The sequence below is a fragment of the Apiospora aurea genome (genome assembly GCF_038362705.1).
Source record: "Apiospora aurea strain CBS 24483 chromosome Unknown utg000005l_segment0_segment0, whole genome shotgun sequence".
NCBI classification, from domain to species: Eukaryota; Fungi; Ascomycota; class Sordariomycetes; order Amphisphaeriales; family Apiosporaceae; genus Apiospora; species Apiospora aurea.
Window position 1 is genome coordinate 1,744,099 of NW_027117392.1, and position 18,996 is coordinate 1,763,094.

General features: G+C 55.7%; 6 protein-coding genes across 6 annotated transcripts; 4 read left to right on the forward strand and 2 right to left on the reverse strand.

Moving 5' to 3' along the window:
* Positions 1–1,467: 1,467 nt before the first annotated feature.
* Positions 1,468–7,139, forward strand: PG986_007121 (uncharacterized protein; the record flags this gene model as incomplete). The annotated part of the gene is made up of 4 exons (XM_066843343.1): positions 1,468–1,629; positions 1,693–1,739; positions 1,803–2,483; positions 2,585–7,139. The coding sequence occupies 4 exons, from the start codon at positions 1,468–1,470 to the stop codon at positions 7,137–7,139; spliced, it is 5,445 nt and encodes a 1,814-aa protein (XP_066699455.1).
* Positions 7,140–8,207: 1,068 nt separating this feature from the next.
* Positions 8,208–9,936, forward strand: PG986_007122 (uncharacterized protein; the record flags this gene model as incomplete). The annotated part of the gene is made up of 2 exons (XM_066843344.1): positions 8,208–8,775; positions 8,840–9,936. 2 exons carry the CDS (start codon positions 8,208–8,210, stop codon positions 9,934–9,936), a joined length of 1,665 nt encoding a protein of 554 aa, XP_066699456.1.
* Positions 9,937–10,911: 975 nt separating this feature from the next.
* Positions 10,912–11,912, forward strand: PG986_007123 (uncharacterized protein; the record flags this gene model as incomplete). The annotated part of the gene is made up of 2 exons (XM_066843345.1): positions 10,912–11,307; positions 11,385–11,912. Coding segments are annotated over 2 exons (924 nt in total), but the record flags the coding sequence as incomplete, so codon positions are not given.
* Positions 11,913–12,664: 752 nt separating this feature from the next.
* On the reverse strand, positions 12,665–13,714 carry PG986_007124 (uncharacterized protein; the record flags this gene model as incomplete). The annotated part of the gene is made up of 2 exons (XM_066843346.1): positions 12,665–12,814; positions 12,929–13,714. The coding sequence occupies 2 exons, from the start codon at positions 13,712–13,714 to the stop codon at positions 12,665–12,667; spliced, it is 936 nt and encodes a 311-aa protein (XP_066699458.1).
* Positions 13,715–15,018: 1,304 nt separating this feature from the next.
* Positions 15,019–16,863, forward strand: PG986_007125 (uncharacterized protein; the record flags this gene model as incomplete). The annotated part of the gene is made up of 1 exon (XM_066843347.1): positions 15,019–16,863. One exon carries the CDS (start codon positions 15,019–15,021, stop codon positions 16,861–16,863), a length of 1,845 nt encoding a protein of 614 aa, XP_066699459.1.
* A 309-nt stretch (positions 16,864–17,172) lies between these two features.
* PG986_007126 (uncharacterized protein) lies at positions 17,173–18,486 on the reverse strand (the record flags this gene model as incomplete). The annotated part of the gene is made up of 1 exon (XM_066843348.1): positions 17,173–18,486. One exon carries the CDS (start codon positions 18,484–18,486, stop codon positions 17,173–17,175), a length of 1,314 nt encoding a protein of 437 aa, XP_066699460.1.
* Between the last annotated feature and the right edge of the window lie 510 nt (positions 18,487–18,996).

Consider the following 18,996-nt stretch of genomic DNA (forward strand, 5'->3'; position numbering starts at 1 on the left):
TGAAAACCCTCCCATTCGGCAATTGACTTTAGGCATGAGATGATGCGATGCGAACGAAGAATAGTCGTGTGGCCTGGGTAGCTTCGATCTAGTCCAAGGTCGGGATGAAGGGACCCCCGAAGTTGAAGTCAAAGGGGTGCATTCTCCATCTGTCGCGTCACAGCTAGCGAACCAAAACTCTATTCAGCCCTTTGAGAACCAATTGCGCGTGCAGGCAGCCACTCAGCCAAAAATGACACTTGTCATACGAAGAACTGCGCGGTTTGCAGGAGTGTGTTCCATTCCCCGGCGCCAGCCGACGACGGACGGCTTGAGCCTTCGCAATACTGAAAACGAGCCAAAGCGAGCAAGGTAGGTAAGTTGTCCAGTACCCGCCCGGCTGCCCCTATGAAATGGCTCGCACAGCAAGATTTGCGTGCCGAGAGCACCCCTTGGATGAGCCAAGGGCGCGCAATATCGAATTGTTGTGTTGTTGCGCAAACCGGCCGTCCATCTAGCATATTGCTCGCCCTCGACAGCGTCCTTTTCAATTACAGGCAACTTGGACCGGTCGCATTTGGTCCCATCGTCAGCGGCAATCTCGGTCGTCCTACAGATTCAACTGCGAGTGTGTGTGACTGGGAAAACTCCTGGTAAGCTTCAGACTTGGACAAGCTCCTCCGCCACCTAATTTGGCACTGTTGCCCAGTTCGCAATGAAGCGATCCATCATTCTCGGCCCAAAGACTAGCCTGGACGAGTCACTCGCTACAAAACGTAACATCTTGCGACTGGGGACGGCCGTGTGAATCCGCAAAATCATCCGTAGAGTGAGTATAAACCTCGAGTCGAGATCCGGAAACAGCCGGGACATTTGCGGCATATGATGCTTGCAATATACATCAGGCAGGACCAGGCAGCTCAAGAAGAAGTGCGTGCATCTTGCGCTGTAGGCAACACAAAGGCCAATGATCTCAGTCGTACGAACAACCCGTACGTAAGACGACGAATGTTTGAGACGGCGATTGAGAATTTGATGTAGCCTAGACCAGATGACGGCGTGTTCAACAGCGAATTGACGATTGAATCTGAGGATCCTGTGTAGTGTGTAGGCGAGAGGCGAGCTCCAGGCAAAAGCCCAGCAACCGCCACTTGTGGCTGAACGTGCGCGTTGGCCAGTTGCCTGCTGGGTTGAGTTGTCGCACTCCATTGCCGTCTATCAGTTGGGATGGACACCTTCCAACAAACGTCGGCCAGAGCCTGCTGTAGATCCTGCTATTGAAGACATTCTTCTTCTGCTACTGATTTCGGCCTTCTGCTTTTTCTTCTCCTTCTGTTTCTACTGCTAACTACCGACATACTCCTGGACAAAGTCCGATGGTCTGATTGAAGTTTCATTTTCTGGGCCATTCAAACATGACATTTCACCAGGCTTATTGATACCGTAGTAGTCTTGTCCCATTCGCAACACTCCCTTGCCAGGCTAGAAATGGCAGCAACAGAGGCTGCGGGTCTCAAGACCGTTTCCGCGATTCGGTACCGAATTGCAAACGTCTCAACTGACGAGGTCAAGCTCAGCGAGGCCTTGGAGACTCAACTTGTTCCGCTCCTTGAACACGCAAGCAGCCAGCACAAACCCGTTCGCGATGCAGTATGAGATGATCCTACCTCCCCGTAATCATGCAAATGGAGAAGCTTCTGACAACCGTCCCAGGCCTTCCAAGCATATATCAGTGTCACCAAGCTCATTCAACCACCATCGTAAGCAACCCCTCTCCAACACACTTGGTATTGTGGATTCTTACATGCAACCGATCTGGCTAGGGTGGTTCTACCGGTTGCCGCTCTCTTAAGGCAATACAAAACCACCGGATCTCCGGTGGTGAAGCAGCTGGATCTGGGTCTTGTGAAGAAAGGTCTTGCTCGACTGGATCAGTCAAAACGTCGCTCACTGCTACCCGTCGTGACTGCTTCCATTTCGAACGAACCCAACCAAGCCGGCTCAGCCGGCATCTTCGTTGTCCTCCTACGGCTGTTGCTGGAGATCCAGGTCCCGCCCAGAGGAAGCAAGGAAGATATTGCACTTCGTGACAATATTGGGCTGGCTTCCGTCTCAGACGCTCAATATGTTTCGCGGTGGCTAGGGAAGTTATTCTTGCTGAGGCAGGACATGGCTACAGCTTCCAACGAGACCGAGCTTGCGCGGCTGTTGGCGTCTTCGCCCACGGGCTTGAACTCGGATGAGATCAATTTTCTGCGAGCCAGCGATCCCAAGACATGGGACCACAAAGAGCCTGGGAGCTTGAGTCTTCCCGAATGCAAGCTGAAGGCCATCGGCCTTCTTGCGAGTGGCGCTTTCACGGATGAAGAACGCTTCCTGCCAGCCTTTTGTGCAGCGGGGTTGGCAGATTCCCGAGTGACCTCCACTGCCGAAGATTTGCTCAAACGGACCAAGGTAAACCTGGAGGACCTGGATGTTGTTCAAAGTTTGTTTGCGTTGCATAGGTACGTCTCCAAAGCCAGCTCGGTGTTGCAATTACTGTTGTTGGCTCGCAACTTTTCACGGCTCTTACCATGAAATGCATTTGCTGACAGCCACTGAATAGCGAGCTGCCAGCTTCTCACCGGATACAAATCCTCCACATACTCTCGAAATCAGCGGCTGCTTGTCGTATGGGCAACCAGGTGGTGCAGTTGGTAAAAGATGACTTTGCGCTCACAACAGGTGAAACAGCTCCCGTTGGGGGCCTGGAGTCTCTTCGGTTACACAAGGCTCTGCTCGGTTTCCTGGCTTGGATGGCTAGAAACAGCTCAGGGGCAGCTATAGATGCGGGCCCAAGCCTTGTTCTGTTGCTCAAGGACTACATTTTGCAACAGGGCTGGCCTAACGCTGCATCCGCTGCCAACCAATCCAGGGCACTTGATGAGCAAAGGCTTCGCGCAACCGCATATGAAACGATCGGCACTCTTGCGAGAGCGAGCCAGTTTGAGCACAAGGTCAAGGACTCGCTCTTGAAATGGCTGTTCGACTCCCTTGTATCTGATTCGACCTCGGACATCATAGTCTATATCGAAAGTGCGTTGTCCAGCATGATGAGTTTGTTCAGAAGTAATCATGAAGATGATCATCACGATCTTGAGATCTTGCTCGTCGACTACATGACCCTACCGGAGCGCCAAGGATTGCGAACTGCGAAACATGTCGCTGCCCGCTTTGCCAACAACTGTTTGCCGTACAACAATGTCAAGGCGCGTTGGGTTGACCTGATCGCTCTGAGTGGTGGCTCATCCGAACGCCGCGATATACTGGAAGAAGGCCAAAAAGGGTTGGACCCCTGGTGGTCGACTAAGTTGCGCCCTGCCGAAGCATTGGTCCTTCCAGACTGGACAAAACTGATCGACTGGTTCTTCGACTTGACGTCTAGAGATATGTCGGATGACCAGATGAACATTGACCAAAGATCTGCGTATCCCCTTTTTGCCGATGAACGGCTACGGGCCTTTCCCGCTGCTATCAGATATGTAACGCAGATGGTGAAACTCGCGGCAGTGGGAGACAGTGCGATCGAAATCGATTGGGAGCCACTACTTGAGAGACGTCTTCAGAATGAACTTCCAACTCGTGCTAAACTCAGAAGTTATATCGCCACTGGTAACCACAAATGCCTCGTCCGTCTGCTGAATGCGGCCCTAGATGGGATTCGGGATCACCCAGATGTCGGAAAGGAAGACTGCATTCGCTCCTTCGCCGAAATCGTTTCATACGCGCCGGTTGATGGGGTCATCAGAGAACTCGCGCCACGTGTTGGCGAACTTCTATCATTACTGAAGTCAAATAACCAAAGAGTCAGAAAGCTAGCAGCGGAAGCTTTTGGGATCATTGCGCCGTGGAGTGAGCACACTGCAGCGTACCTCTCTCAACTGAGGACTGCGGTGGGATCGTCCGAAGAGCCACCGGCCGCGCTGAGTGGTCATCACCAAGGCTCGTTGGCCTTTCTCGGTAGCTACATGTACCATGCGGTACTCTATGGGAGGCTTTCTGGCGAAGCTGTATCGCAGAATGCTGAGGTCCTGACGCGCGTTTTCATGTCGGCCATGCAATATTCAGATGGCCAAGTACAAACTGCCTCCATTGAGGTGATTGGTCGCTTATGGACTGTCAACCTGGCATTTCCAGTCGGCGGTGATGGCTTCAAGGAAGTGATCAGTTATCTCGAGCGACTTGGGAAATCTCACAATGAAGCCGCAATCACCACTTTGGGGAGACTCGCAGTCCCTTCGGCAGCCAGTTCTGATGCAGTGGATTCTATCCTCGATGCGCTGTTCGGCTTGTCTGATATAAAGAGGACCGAGGTGCATTTTGCCATCGGTGAGGCCATCGCGGCCGCCATCTTTCGTTGGAACTCGGAGGCCATGTTACTGGGTCTGGATGTTGAGAGTCCAGATCTAGCCAATAATATAATCACGCAGACTCTCTGCAGACGACAAGCACGTATCCCTGAGATTGTAGAAAAGCTGATTTCGGGCTGCAAGGCGACCAAGCCGTCCTTGCTCAAAGCAAGCGGAATCTGGCTATTCTGCCTGATTCAGTATGGCTCACACCTTGGAGAGATCCAAAATAGGCTCAGGGAGTGTCAAGTCGCCTTTACGAGGCTTCTGGCAGCACGAGACGAGTTAGTTCAAGAGACCGCCTCGAGAGGTCTGGCCCTGGTCTATGAAAAAGGCGATCCTTCTCTTCGGAGCGACTTGGTTAAGGATCTTGTCGCAACTTTCACTGGTACCAAGACTCAGCTCAAGGTCGATGACGAGACAGAGCTGTTCGACGCGGGAGCACTGCCTACTGGCGAAGGAAAGTCTGTCACCTCCTATAAGGACATCATCAACCTCGCGAACGAAGTAGGCGACCAGACTCTCATCTACAAATTCATGGCCTTGGCCACTAATGCTGCTACTTGGACTGCCCGTTCAGCATTCGGCAAGTTCGGGCTAAGCACCATTCTATCGGACGCCGAGCTTGATCCTAAGATATACCCCAAGCTATATCGCTACCGTTTTGATCCAAACTCCAACGTGAGGCGATCGATGGATGACATTTGGAAGGCTGTTGTCAAGGACCCAACTACTGCACTTGATATTCATTTTGACGCCATCATGGACGATCTGTTGAGAAGCATCCTTGATGGCAGGGAATGGCGCGTGAGAGAAGCCAGCTGCGCAGCTATCGCGGATCTCATTTACGGTCAGCCGTTCCAGCGGTATGAGAAGTACTACACCAACGTGTGGAGGGTGGCATTGCGAGTACTCGACGACCAGAAAGGATCGGTCCGGGAAGCGGCCATGAAATTGTGTATGGGGCTGTCGAAGACCCTCGTCACACAACTGCAAGAGAATAATGCCACATCCTCGGCCAAGGCCATGGTTGCTCAGGTCCTCCCCTTTCTGTTGTCCGAGAAAGGCATTGAAAACTCTGTGAAAGAAGTCCAGTACATGGCTATTATGACAGTCCTGGACGTAGTGAAGAATGGTGGAGATACACTGAAGCCTTTCATTCCGACGATCGTTATCCATTGCTTGGGTCTTCTGGGCACAATCGAGCCCGAGGCCATCAACTATCATTACCAACGTGTTGGGGAACAGGATCGGGAAAAGCTTGACAAACTTAGAAGCAACGCCGCCACGCGTTCTCCCCTCTTCGAGTGCATCCTCAACTGCCTACGCTTCGCCGATGACGAGGTCATGAAGCAACTGGTACCCCAGCTTGCCCAGACGATCAAATCGGCGATTGGACTGCAGACGAAGGTGGGGTGTGCCGAGATTCTCAGCACGCTTTCGCTCCGGCACAGCATCCTCTTACCACCGTATAATACATTGCTCGTGAAATCCATGGAGAGCCACATTCTGGAACGAAACCACGAAGTCAGCAAGGCCTACGCACGGAGTTCGGCATATTTGCTGCGCACCGCGCGGCCCGAGACGCGCGAGCACTTCGCTGTCAAACTATCAGATATCTATTTTGCGTCCCAGGACGATAGCCGCCGGCAGAAAGTCGCTGATACAGTTCTGGCCATCGGCAAGATATCCCAGGACGTCTTCGGCGACCTCGAGACCCGGCTGCTACCTCTGGCCTACGTGGCCAAGCATGACACGGACGAATATGTTTCGGAGGAATTTGAAGCAGTATGGGGTCAACACGCTGGCGGGGATCACACGGTGATGCGCTTTGTCGAGGAAATCGTGCAGTGTGTCTCGGCAGGCCTCGGCACGTCGCAGTGGGCACTCCAGCACAGCGCGGCGCTGACCATGGCGTCTCTCTTGACGGCCATCAGTAACGTTGTAGGTAAAGATGGGCAATTCTCCACGTCCGTCCTCCAAAAGACGTGGCCGGTCCTGGACAAGTCGTTGGCGCTCAAAACCTTCCCAGGCAAGGAAAGACTGATCAAGTCCTTCCCGGTGTTCGTCCGCCACAGTAAACCCATGTGGGCCTCCGACGCTGCGGTGGCGGCACAAACGAAGAAGATTGCCCTTCGTGAAGCGAAGCGCAACAATGATGCATACCGGCCCCATGCCCTGGAGGCTCTAGCTGTTTTCGCAGCTGAGCGCGAAGATTTGGACATGTACAGCGAGGTGCTTGCCGTAGCTTCACCCCATCTTGGGCTCCAAGACGAAGCCCAGGGGGGTTTGACGGAAACGGAGCGCACGGCCATGGCGGCGGCATTGAGGGCTGTTATGTCAGCCTATAACCGGCCCCGCCTGTTATCGAAGCCCCTGGAGGTCCTGGAGACGGTCGTGTCGGAAGTCGAGAAGACTAAGCTAGCGCGTTCTGTTGCAAGGGACACCTTCTTTGCATGCGCGACGGACCTTTTCAAAGCGGCGCTGGCCTCGGAAGCACCCAGTGGCTCCGACTCGGGAGCCTTAGCATCGAGGTGGGTTGCTGTGCTCACGGTAGATGAGACGGATGCCATGGTCGAGAACCAACGAAGCGGGCGGGCCAAGGCGCTTGAGGCTCTGGGCCAGGGCTGGAGCAAGGGCATCTTTGGACCACGCGAGGAACAGGGCAGTGTGCGGGAGGAGGCACAACAAAGGATTCGATCGATGATGGAATCTGAGCGGTCTCTGGACGTGCAAAGGCTGCTGAGACTTGCCACTGTGGCATTTTCCTAGATCCTGCGGTGCATTTGATTTCTCGATACCATATTGTTGTTGTTGTTGTTGTTGTTTGAAAGCAGTCGTAGCCTTCATCGACGTCGAAACATGTCAGATGACTGTGTAGCTTGTCCTGCCTTGATCCGTGACGGCTGCCAATGCATTCTGAAGGTTCCACCAGGACGTACTGTATGCTATTTACACGTACCATGGTAGCGGCGGCGAGGCTGGCACAAGGATTTCCGGACACGTGGACTGAGGGGGTAAAGGTTATGTGACGCTAAGATAGAGAAGTATAACAGCCATCTTGCGTCATGAATAGGGACCTCAACTGGAGTTGAAAGGATTGCAGGCTCGGCAGATGGTTATTCTGCAAGAAAGCGTCGCAAATTATACGGCGGCATACATAAGAGCGATATTATGTATGTATATATACGCAATATTCCAGTATGTACCAAAAGCACCTTTAAGTACGCAAGTACGCAAGTACGCAGACGCCTAACTTGCCATTCTAGAAGAGTAATGAAGGAAGAAGTGATTGAATGAATCAAGTAGATGGGAAGGTAGGGTCATGCGGCTGCGTCCAGTCGTTCAAAAATCAATCAAGTCGCATTTGATTGCTGGCAGTAAGTATGTAGGTTACCATTGCATTGAAGCAGGTGCCAAATCCCCATTTTGCTCCAACAAGTCCATCAATTGATATCCATCCATCCCTCCATCCCACCATCAACCACCGCATCCCACCTTTTCACCTGCTGCCCGCCGCCCACCTCCCACCTCCCACCTTTTGCACCTCCTACGTACGGTTACAGTACCTACAATACACCTACGACCAAACGGACATCAACCTTGCCTCACTTACCACATCCAGAACAGAACCTGCATTCGGCCTTGTTCAGGTGCCCCCACCAACCAGAAGCCCACTGCTCGACAGCACAGCATTCATACATACCGACTACATACATACCTAACATTGCACAGCACTTGCCACTGTCGCGCCCTCGAGTTTCCCCTCCATCACATCGCACCTCACCTCTCCACCGCAACTTCCTCCCAGCCTAGCCGGGCAGCGAGAGCCATTCCAACATGGACGAAGACGTGGCACAGTTCCAGGCCATCACCGGCACCGACAGCGAACAGGTCGCGCGCGGCTATCTCGAGATCTCGGGCAACGATTCCATGCAAGCCATCCAGCTTTTCTTTGAGAACCCAGAACTCGCCTCGAGCTTCACTACACAAGCAAACAACGCATCCGCTCCCGCTTCCTCTGCACACCCGCCCCGCGCCTCCTCGGGTCGCCAAGACGACCATGGCGTCATACATATCGACTCAGACGACGACGACGTCGAAATGAGCCAGCCCCAAGACCAGCGCAACCACATCTCCATTCCAGACCACGACAACGACAACGACCGCGACGATATAGCAGCCCTGGCCCGCCAAGCCCAAGAGGACGAAGATGCCGCCATGGCCAGGCGTTTACAGGACGACATGTATTCGCAAGACCCGGCTTCTGCCGACGGCGTCAGGGCTCCCATGGCCCGGACCACCGAGACCCTCGTTGCACCCGACCCTTCCTGGAGCCTGGATGATGACGACAGAGAGTCGGCTGTGCTAGAACAGCTTCGCCGCAGGCAGCAGTCGAGAAACAACAGTAAGGCCAGCTCAAGTAAAAATGACCGCCCCGCAAGAACCTACTACTAACCCTCCTGCGATAGGGCCCGCCCGAAACCCCTTTAGTCAGTCAGTCTGGGATGAGCCGACCGCAACGAGCGCCGGTGTACCACCAGTGCCTATGGGGTCCCGTCCCGGTGGTCCCGCGCCGTCGACCTCACGAAGCCAGCGCCTCGCTGATCTCTTCCGCCCTCCCTACGACATCATCTCGCGATACCCGTGGGACGAGGCCAGAGAGGTCGGGAAAGATGAGAAGAAATGGATCATGGTCAACGTGCAAGACATGAGCGACTTCAACTGCCAGGCCCTGAACAGGGACCATTGGAAAGATGAGAACATTGCGTCGTTGCTCAAGGAGCATTTCATCTTCCTGCAGTACGAGAAAGGCAGCGCCGAGTCGCAGACCTACGTATCCTTCTACTTCAACGCGGGCCACGAAGACCCCGGCAGTTACCCTTACGTCTCCATAATCGATCCGCGGACCGGTGAGCAAGTCAAGACATGGTCAGGTCTTCCATTCCCGCCTGCTGGCGAGTTCTATAACGACCTTGTCGAGTTTCTGGATCGGTACAGTTTAGCTGCAAACAGCAAGAACCCCGTGAGCATGTCCAAGCCTAAATCCAAGCCCGTCGACGTGGACCGCATGACGGAGGAAGAGATGCTACAGATGGCAATGCAGAACAGCCTCGACTCCAACGGCTCCTCGTCGAGAGCAGGCATTCAAGACCCTGATCAGCTCACCAAATCTCGGCTGGCGAGCGGAAAAAACGAGGAGGTGGAAGCAGATGAAACATCTGCATCGGCGGCGGCGGCGACAGTACCACCGCCGTCCAATTCGCCCTTCGACCAGATCTCCACGGCTGCACCACATGCCGAGCCCGAACCGAACCCTGCCACAGTTACACGCATACAGTTCAGACACCCTGCTGGCCGCGTTATCCGACGTTTCGCCGTAGCAGACCCGGTCCGTCGAATTTATGAGTGGTTGAAAGCAGAGCCACTCGAGGGGAAGGAGGATGTGCCGTTTGAGCTCAAGGCCCAGCCTGGCGGAGACCTCGTTGAGAAGCTGGAACTGACCATCGAGGAAGCTGGCCTGAAGCAGGGCACTGTAATGATCGAGTTCATCGAAGATGATGCATAGGAAGGATCTGGCATGTCACAGAACTCAAGTCTGCGTTGGGGGGGCATGTATCTACACCGGGGCCAACTACTAGGCTAGCTGGCTGCCCTTGCCCTTACTCATTTGGCGTCGGGGCGAGAAAAGACTATTGCATTCGAGTTGGAATGGCATGGGATTCATGATAGACGGAATGCACGCATCTAGATGCGGCTGATGCGACGAAACAATTGCAGCAAATAGATTATTTTGCGGTTCACTCGGGCAATGAATGGCCCGGCGATAAGATAACTTTTTTTTTACGTTCTTTTCTTCCCCTCTCTTTTTGGGAGGAAGAAAAATAAGAAGAAAAGAACGAAGTGAAGAATCCACGGGCAGGTGGCCGATGGTGTTTTTCTTTGTGATTTGAGTTGGTGGCCTCGGCCTCAGGGGAACTGGCCCTGGTGAACTGTTCGCTGTTAGACATTCAAGACAGGGACCGGGATCTCAAGGGGCCGCGTTGCATTTCTCCTGTTTACAGTACTTACCTTGACCTACAGCCAAGACGTGTTTATGGCAGCAGTCGTCGGCATTCCCGACAAGAGGTGGCGGTGGTAGAAAGGTTACCTACCCCAAGGTTTATACAGGCCAATCAGCCGCCTTGCTCGGTCCCGAAAACTGCGTCAACCTGAAAAGACTCGGGCTGGCAGGATTCTGAACCCGCACATCCCCATGGTACTCCGGAGAGAGGCATTACGCAATGCTGCGGCTCTCGAGTCGGCTGTCGCACATGCGTGCTGCGTCTATTGCAGTGGATGGTTTATATATGCAGCGTGTTGCGGCGTTGGTGCGGTTGCAACACTCACCTCCAGGCACCACCCGGTTTGACCAGAAAGCGAGTTGCCTGACATGAGGGACACTATGCGATACAGGCTGCTGTTGTGTGCGCCGTGTCTAGGTATGCAGCACTTTGCTCCTGTTTGGCGGCCACCTTGCTAACCTTCGCTCGGCAAACCAGCGGCGACCGGGGCCCAGGCTCAGTTTTGGGGCTCGGGGGAGAATCCTCCATGGCTTGGGGGCTCTGGCTCCGGCTATAGCAGTGGGAGCGGAAGCGGGGGGTCGGGATCTGGGCAAAGTGGTGACGGCGGCAACGGCTTTGGCTCCTTTCAAGACGGTGCCGGCTTCGATATTGACCAGGCCATGTCCATCCGCCAAATCCATGGCATCTTGGCCGCCATCGCCTTTGTGGGGCTGTTCCCGATTGGGGCCATTCTGATGAGAGTCATCCCTGGACGGTTCACCTGGATTATCCATGGCCTCTTCCAGATCCTGGCCTACGGCCTCTATGTCGCCGGCGCCGCCCTGGGGATCCGGCTGGTCCAGCTTGTGCGCGTCCCTCCCGACGGTGCTAGCATGGTACGTGAGCGACCATTATCAGCGGTTTGTTGGGAGAGATTGATTTCCATGGCAGCTAACAAGTGGTCCACGTATAGCTCTCTTCTGCCCGGGCCAACGTCCACCCTATCATCGGCTTGGTCGTGCTGGGGGTCTTGGCCTTCCAGCCCCTGCTCGGCTGGCTGCATCATATCCGGCTGAAGAGGACTGGCCGGCGGACGGCCTGGTCCCACCTGCATCTGTGGCTCGGCAGAAGCGCCATCGTCCTGGGCATCATTAACGGCGGCTTTAGCCTGCAACTAGCCAACGCGCCCGACTCGGCCATCACGGCGTACTCGGCGGTCGCGGCGGTCGTGTGCCTGCTGTGGCTGCTCTCGGCCCTGGTCTCCGAATACCGACGCTGGCGGACCCCTCGCAAGACCGCTCCTGAGCATGCCTTTCCACCGCCCCCCGACTACGACGTGCCGCCCCCGTACAACCATGCCACCGCCACCCAGCATGCTTCGGGTCGTCCTGGGCCAGATAACCGGGCCAACGATATAGAGATGGGTCCTGTCAAACAAGCGCGGAGGGGTTCGCCGGCATCGATCTCTTCCGTCAGCTCGGGCAGAGTGGCTCACCCCTAAGTTGAGGATCAGATCAAGAATAGGGTTACATTGCCGTCCAGGAAGGTCTCCTGGTTGGGTTTCTATCTTCTGTGCTACGGCACGTGAAGTTGCCTATGATAGGAATCTGATACTTTATTGTAATAGGATATTGAAGTCCTCGCACCGTCCCCGACCACTAGATCCTTTGGTAGACCGCTAATGGGAACTGACGGCACGGCCACCGTTCATCTTGCATACCAACTTCCCGTTGTGAAACCTTCTCGTGGTCTATCGAACAGGGGCAGCGATAGGTAGCATCAGAGACATTGTGAGTAATAGTCGTTCTGAAAACGACAGGTTGTCCCGGCAGCGCATTTGGTGCAACCACTCCAAGTCTTGCCGGCGCATTGCCCATACTTGGCAGACGTGCCTGGATCTCGTGTTAGTGCCTAACGTCATCGTGGTCAACGTAGGAGAGGCCAGGCCAGGCTAGGCTCGGGACGAATCCAAGGGCCAAGCAATATTCTCTTACATCCATTCCCGCCTCCTGGATTTCCAGGACTTCCAGGGTTTGCGGGGTTTGTGATCAAGACAGGGGTCCCGACGACAGAGGTCTCGTCTATACTGCATACGGTCTTGCACGCGGTGGACGGCTGACCTGGAAACGGCCATCCAGGGTACGGCTGGGCTGGCGGAGGCTGGATGGTGTTGTTGTAGACGATATCTATCCACTGAACCTGCAGATACGCCTCGGTGAAGAGGCTCACTGGAGTACACAATATACACTTTGGTTAACAGGCGCAGCACGGGATCGTGGAGTCCATATGTGGCTGGACCGGGCGGGAATGCTCACTGTTGCCGCTCCAGCTGCCGCCGTTGCTCCATGAGTTGAAGATGACCTGGCTGCCGTCTCGTGGCACTTGGAAGGATATGGTCGACAACTGCGGAGGAGGAGGGCGGACGGCATAAGCCATGTTCTTTGATCGGACGGACACAAAGGGAGAAGGGAAGGGAGACAGAGCGGAGGGCTTCGTACTAGTTTACCGTTGACGAACCAGTGGCTCGCCTTGGGGGTCCAGTCCATTCGGTGGACCTGCCAGGCCCCCCCAGTCGACATGGCGCGGGTCGGAGATGTTGCGCGTGGCCCCAGGCACGTCGCCGTCGTCGTTCCACGAGGGCTGGTTGGTGTATTGGATCGAGTACGAGGGGTCGGCGGTTCGGACCTCGAGGTCGGCCTCCTGCACCTTGGCCATGTCCTGGGCGGGGCGGTAGGTGAACATGGCGGTGATGGCGCCCGGGGAGCCCTTGGTTCTTGCTTTCATGCGGACGCTGAGATAGCGGAAGTCGAGGGCGGCCGACTCGATCTCGGCGGCGGACTGGAAGGTGGCGTGGCGGACGGTGCGCATGGTCAGGTAGGTCTGGGAGGAGGGGCGGGCGTCGGTGTTGCTCTCGAGGTAGACGTTGCTGGGCGAGTTCACCATGAGGACGGTAGCGTCCGAGATGGTCGTGTTGGTCTGGTTGCCTCGCGGCAGGGTGTCGCTGTTGTTCCACGACTGGATCTCCCACGAGCTCTTCCAGTCGCGAGACGCGAAGTAGCTGCTCGACACACCGGCGCCTGCGCTCGACGCCGGGTCGTCGACGGCCTTGGGCACGTGCACATATTGCGGCAGGCTGCGGAAGTCGAAGAACTTGTGGTGGCTGAGAAACTGGCTCGCCGTCTCGTTGGTCTGGTAGCAGGCGCAGTTGGAGTCGCTGGTGAGCGGATAGTTGGCCCGTTGACCCCGGACGCCGGCGGCAAGACAGCCAGCCAGCACGCCAAGTAGCCGGCGGCACGACGACATGGCAGGCTCTTGCGACCGAACGGGCATGTGCTGTGTCGTGGGGCAGAGCACCCGGTAGACTCGGCCTTTGTTTTCTTCTCTTCCTTCTTTTCTTTTCTTTCTCACTATCGCTTCCACTGGACGTCGGGGCAATATATCCTCGAGATCGGTCTGCAGCGACAGCTACAGCCACGGAGACACCCCCCATGGGAGGGGCCAGCAAGCATGTCAGTGATACTTTAAGCACCTGACAATACTACTACTACTGTTGCGTAAATGCCCTCGGGATAGGGAGAGGGGGGGCACTTTAGAGATTCTGCCTAAGCGGAGATGCCGCAGCACGAGGTGAGACTGTAGGCAGTTCACGGCACGATCCGTGATGGCTTCTACCGAGGAACCCCTGGCCAGGCCAGTTCTAGACCCGGGCAAGCTTCTGAAGTCCTGCAAAGGGTCGAATCAGGGTCGCATGCATTCTCGACGGCTCCCTTGGCCGGACACGAGGCTCCGAGCCCGGCTAAAGTGAAGGCGCCATGTGCAGGCCATGGATAGAGAGCCCACTGATCGGCAGATCTTCAGCGTCGCTTCGCTTCGTGCGTCTGTGGGTGTACCTGCCAAGCAATGAAGGCTAAGCTACATTCGTTCACTTGTTAACGACGGCAAGGTTGGCGATGCGGCTTCCTTTCCCTCTTCTTTCTGTTTTGGGCTTTCCTTCCTTCCTTCCTTCCTTCCTTCCTTCCCTCTTTCCTCCTCCTCCCTCCTCCTCATCGGCTCCATTCAATGCACTCATCCCTCGAGCCCATCTGCCTTCACTCATGTTAACCTAGGTATCTTACCTGCAGCTGTTGAAGCCCACCGTATTCCTTTTCCCGCCGCCTGCTGTCGATCTCTCTTCAGCCTCCAAGGTGAATAATCACAGCTTGGTAAGTGGCCTCTTACCCATCTTCTGCCTGTCAACTCTCAACACAGAGTACCCTCGAGGAGGTGGTGAATACACGGGCTCACTTCCCTCCACACGCTTGGTAGAAGAACTGGCCTCACCTGGGGGAACGTCAACTTCCTTACCATCAACCTCCTGCTGGAGCCTGCACAACACAGCGAACACCCGACAACCATCGTTCGGTTACTTACTTATCCACCCACCTCCCTCACCAGCATCTCGGCCTTGCTTGTCCCATCTCAACCTAGTCCCTGGTAGACACAATAAGGTAAGAGCTTGCTGGAAGCTGCAAATCAACATCAACGTCCACCTTGTCACGCATACCCCCAAGTGTGCCTTCCGGCTCGCATCAAGGCCACATCTTCTGGCGGTCGATGACGCAACCACCATGGCTGATGCCCACCCCTGTCGGCCGACTGAGCCCGACTCCCATGAACGCGTCATTCACTTTTCTCATGGCGACCATCAAGGCTTCGAGCACTTGCAGGACTTGTTCCAGCTGGTCCGTGCCGAGCTTCGCCTTCTGCCACACACATCTCAAGCCAAGTACGCCAGTGCTATCGCTGGCATGGCAACGGCTCAGCTTCATGCAGTGAAGCAGCATCGAGAGCGAAACCTCCACGACTTGGTGCAGCTCAACACGGAATACCCTGCTCGACACCCCAACAATGTCGTTGCGCTCCAGCGCTTTCGCCATGCTCAACGCCAACTGAGCAGTCTCGAGGACCAGCTTGCAGGCCAGCTCACCCACTGTGCCGTCCATAGTGCTAGCCTTGGCCAGGCCTATGGGGTGGGCGCCATGGAGCAATCGTCTGTGAGTGACCTCATCCTCTTGGAAGATGAGCCAATCGCTGAGAAGCTCCAGGTCGGCCCAGCATCCCCAGCGTCTCCAGCCGCCTCGAGCGACAGCTCCGAGTCCCACAGCAACACCCAAAGCAACATGAAGCAGCCTGCACTGATAATTCCGGCTGGTTGTGCTGCTGCACCGGCCTCCAGAATACCTGGTGGTCATGATGCCCCCTCTGCCGGCCGTACCGACGGGCCCCGAGGCCAGCCAGAGATCTTGGTGCCCAACGAAGATCTGCTCGACAACCTTTGGGGCAATGAGCGGATGCGCAACCAGGCCATTCGTACTTACGTTAGACAGAACGGATCAGTCTCGCCCATCTTTCGATATGGCATTCGATATCTTCCCAAGTCGAATCTCCCCCTGCGCGCGGAGCAAGAGCGATCAGACTATGAATGCCGCACCGTCATCATCTCCCATCTGAGCACCAGGGCCAAGCTACGAGACGTGTTGGGGGCGGTGCGTGGTGGAAAGCTCCTGCGGGCAACCATTGTCCAACTCGACGGCATAAGCTCCGGCGCCACGGCCATGGTGCAGTTTGCCAACTGGAGAGATGCCCACGCCTACAGTGAACACGCCAAGTCGCATGCTATCGTCTTGTATGGCCGCAAATGCTCAGTTGCCCTCGCTGGTTCGCCTTCATACCCCATGTCGCCAGCATCCATGGATGCGCTGGAGCAAGGCTTCACAAGGTGCATCGAGATCAAGGAAGCCTCTGTGGAGGAGGTGGGCGCTCTCATTAGCTCGCTGCGACGCTGGATCCCACGTGTTCAAGACATGATAGAAGACGTCTTGCTCGACCTGGGAGGGAACAAGTTGGTGCTGCGCTTTAGAGACCTGGATTTCGCCACAAAGGTTTATCGGCTTGTCAAGAACGGCGACGCCCTATTCCCTGTGTTGCACCGCACCGTCAGCTTTGTTGCCGACCCCTGTGACGAGCCATTCAAGACGACCCTGGATGAGCCACAGACTACGGCGAACGGGAGCATTTGTCTCATGGATGTCATAGGCAACCCTTCGTGGAACATTCAAAGTGCCTATCCAGAGCTAGGCCGGACCGCCGGAAGCAACATAGACATCGGTACCTCAAACCCGTCGCCGTCGTCGTCGACTGCTGCTGCTGACCCGACCCCCAACCTTACCCCTGATCGTTTTCTTGACCGTATGGCCGGCCATGAGGGCGGCCACATGAGCGCTGCTGAGTGCGCACGATCGAACCTTAAGGCAGTCGATGAGATCACCGCGGAGCCGGACTGGATCTACTCGGAAGAGCAATACCAAGAGCTAAGAGGATTCACCGCGTTCTTGAGAGACCCGAAGGAATGGTCCGAAAACAGCCGCTACTGGATGGGCCGAACCCTGAAAGATCTCAAGCCACAGAACTAAGGCCCTGGGCATTCCGATCGACATTGTACTATTATGAACGCCATTATCCCCTGGGTTGAAGCAGAGATAGATGCATGCCTACGGGGGCGAAGACAAGAGGCGCAAGTGGAGGAGGGGGCATTTCGGTTTCCCAGGAGACGATGGATGACCTCCATAGATAGGTCCTTGATGCAGAAAAGAAAAAGAAAAGAAGAAGAAAAAAAATCCTCTAGTGACTACGTCTTCTAAGCGATTCCACCAGTGCCGTGCTTGCTCTATAAGATACTATGCAAGCAGCAGTGAATTACCCGAGATTTGGCCAGGGATGTCCTAGAAGGCAATGCCATCCTCTTCAACTAAGAGCCGTTCGTCGTGGTCACTTTCTACAGCATCAGCGGTGGCAAGCTGGTGTTGCGATTCTTCAATCTCTCCTTCGAATGCTTCGGCGACACTCGAGTACTTTCTAGGTGGCCTTGGGGGTATGAGTAACGGAGACATAAGCTCCGTGTTTGTCCTCTCCGCTTTTGCTTTCTTCTTGAGATACTGCTTCACCAGCCCGGGGTGGAGGTTTTCCTCGGGCTCCCATGTCGGGTTCTCGCTTGGCGGCCAATCGCCTTCCCAACGCACCTTGAAGAACCGCACGAGCTGGCCGTCTACGTCGGATATCCTGTGTCCCTCTAGTCTCTTGACCTCCCATGCCGGCTCAAATTGAGGCTCCGGCTTGGATAATCTGCGCCTTTTCTTCCGGTGAGACTTCGGATTCGCTTCCTTATGGGGGTCCGACGCGGGTGTCGATGCCCTTTCCAGCTCCGGGCTCCTCGAGTGTTTCTGCGGACCCCAGAGCCCAGCCGCCCTCCCCACTGGTGTGAAGCCACTGGAAGGCACGGCTGGTTCATGTGTGCCGGCATCGTATTCGTTTCTCCTGCTGAGTTGCTGCGTCAAGGCCTTCTCCAGGTCTGCTTCTTCATCGTCGACGCCAGACGTGAGATCTTCGGCAAGGCCATCCGCGTAGAGACTAGGAGCAAAGGCCTTTTGGGGCGTTGACAAGGATGGCTCCGTTCCTTTCTTGGGCGTTGCTGCAGGCGGAGGTCCCGATATACGGCTGGGCGACGGCGGGCTCCCGGCGGCGGCGGCTACATGGCCCATTGAAAGGAGAGACGGGCTTGGCTGGAAAGGAGCTCGCCTCGGGTGCCCGCGCTTCCGCGGCGGACCGGTTGCTTTGGTTTGCGACTCGGCTGGCTTTTGCGATTCTGTCGGCCTGTCGCGGGCATGCTTGAGTCGGCTCTTGCCGAGCTCCTGTTGCACGGGCTTGTCGTCTTCCAGCGACAGTTGATGCTCATAGTCCTCGAGTACGCGGGGGAGAGACGTAGTCGAGTATTTCGGTGGCAGGGACGGCCAGGGCGGCGGCGGGCAGATCTGACCAGCGGACCAGGTAGTGCATCTGTTGCTTGTGTGGGCGGTGTGGGAGGAAGCGCACGAACTTGTCGACGATGAAAGCGGTAGAGTCGTTCTCGAGAGCAAGAGACAAGGGGGCCATGGGCGGGCCATCGCCGCGGCGGTAGGCCCTTGGTTTGGTGGTGATGGGGATTTGGATTTGGATTTTGTTCGGACTAGGCCTCGCCTGGGCGCGCGAAGTCGGGCCATTGTGATGTGAAGTTGCCATTGCCCCGGAGCAGCCGAGGTGCACGGAGTGTCATGCTTTGGAGGAGTAGATGCCGGGCCAGACAAGGGAGGGTAAGCGAAGCTTTTCGTCGTGTTGCGACATTTCGCGCGCGCGTCAAGCTTCAATCCATGGGCGGGCATCCTCTCAGGCACGCAAGTACCTGTCGGACCCTTGTCTGCGCTATGGCTATGGGGAAGTAATAAGTACCTCTTCACAGGCCCACCGGCGCTAAATGCAAATGCACCTCTATCTTTGCTACATAAAAACCCCTAACCCCCGTCCGCCGGCATCCGCTATTCCACCCTAGTCCATGCCTCCTCGTGGACTGTACAGTGCGTTTTGAGTGGCTACCTACTTGATGTACATCATATGCGGCAGGCGGCTAGGCTTGGGCTGGGCAAAGGTACTAGAGGCATGTGCAGGCTGGCAAGAAAAACTTCCAATCCAGCAGCTGCTGTGCTCTACCTGCCTTACCAACTTACCTAACCTAG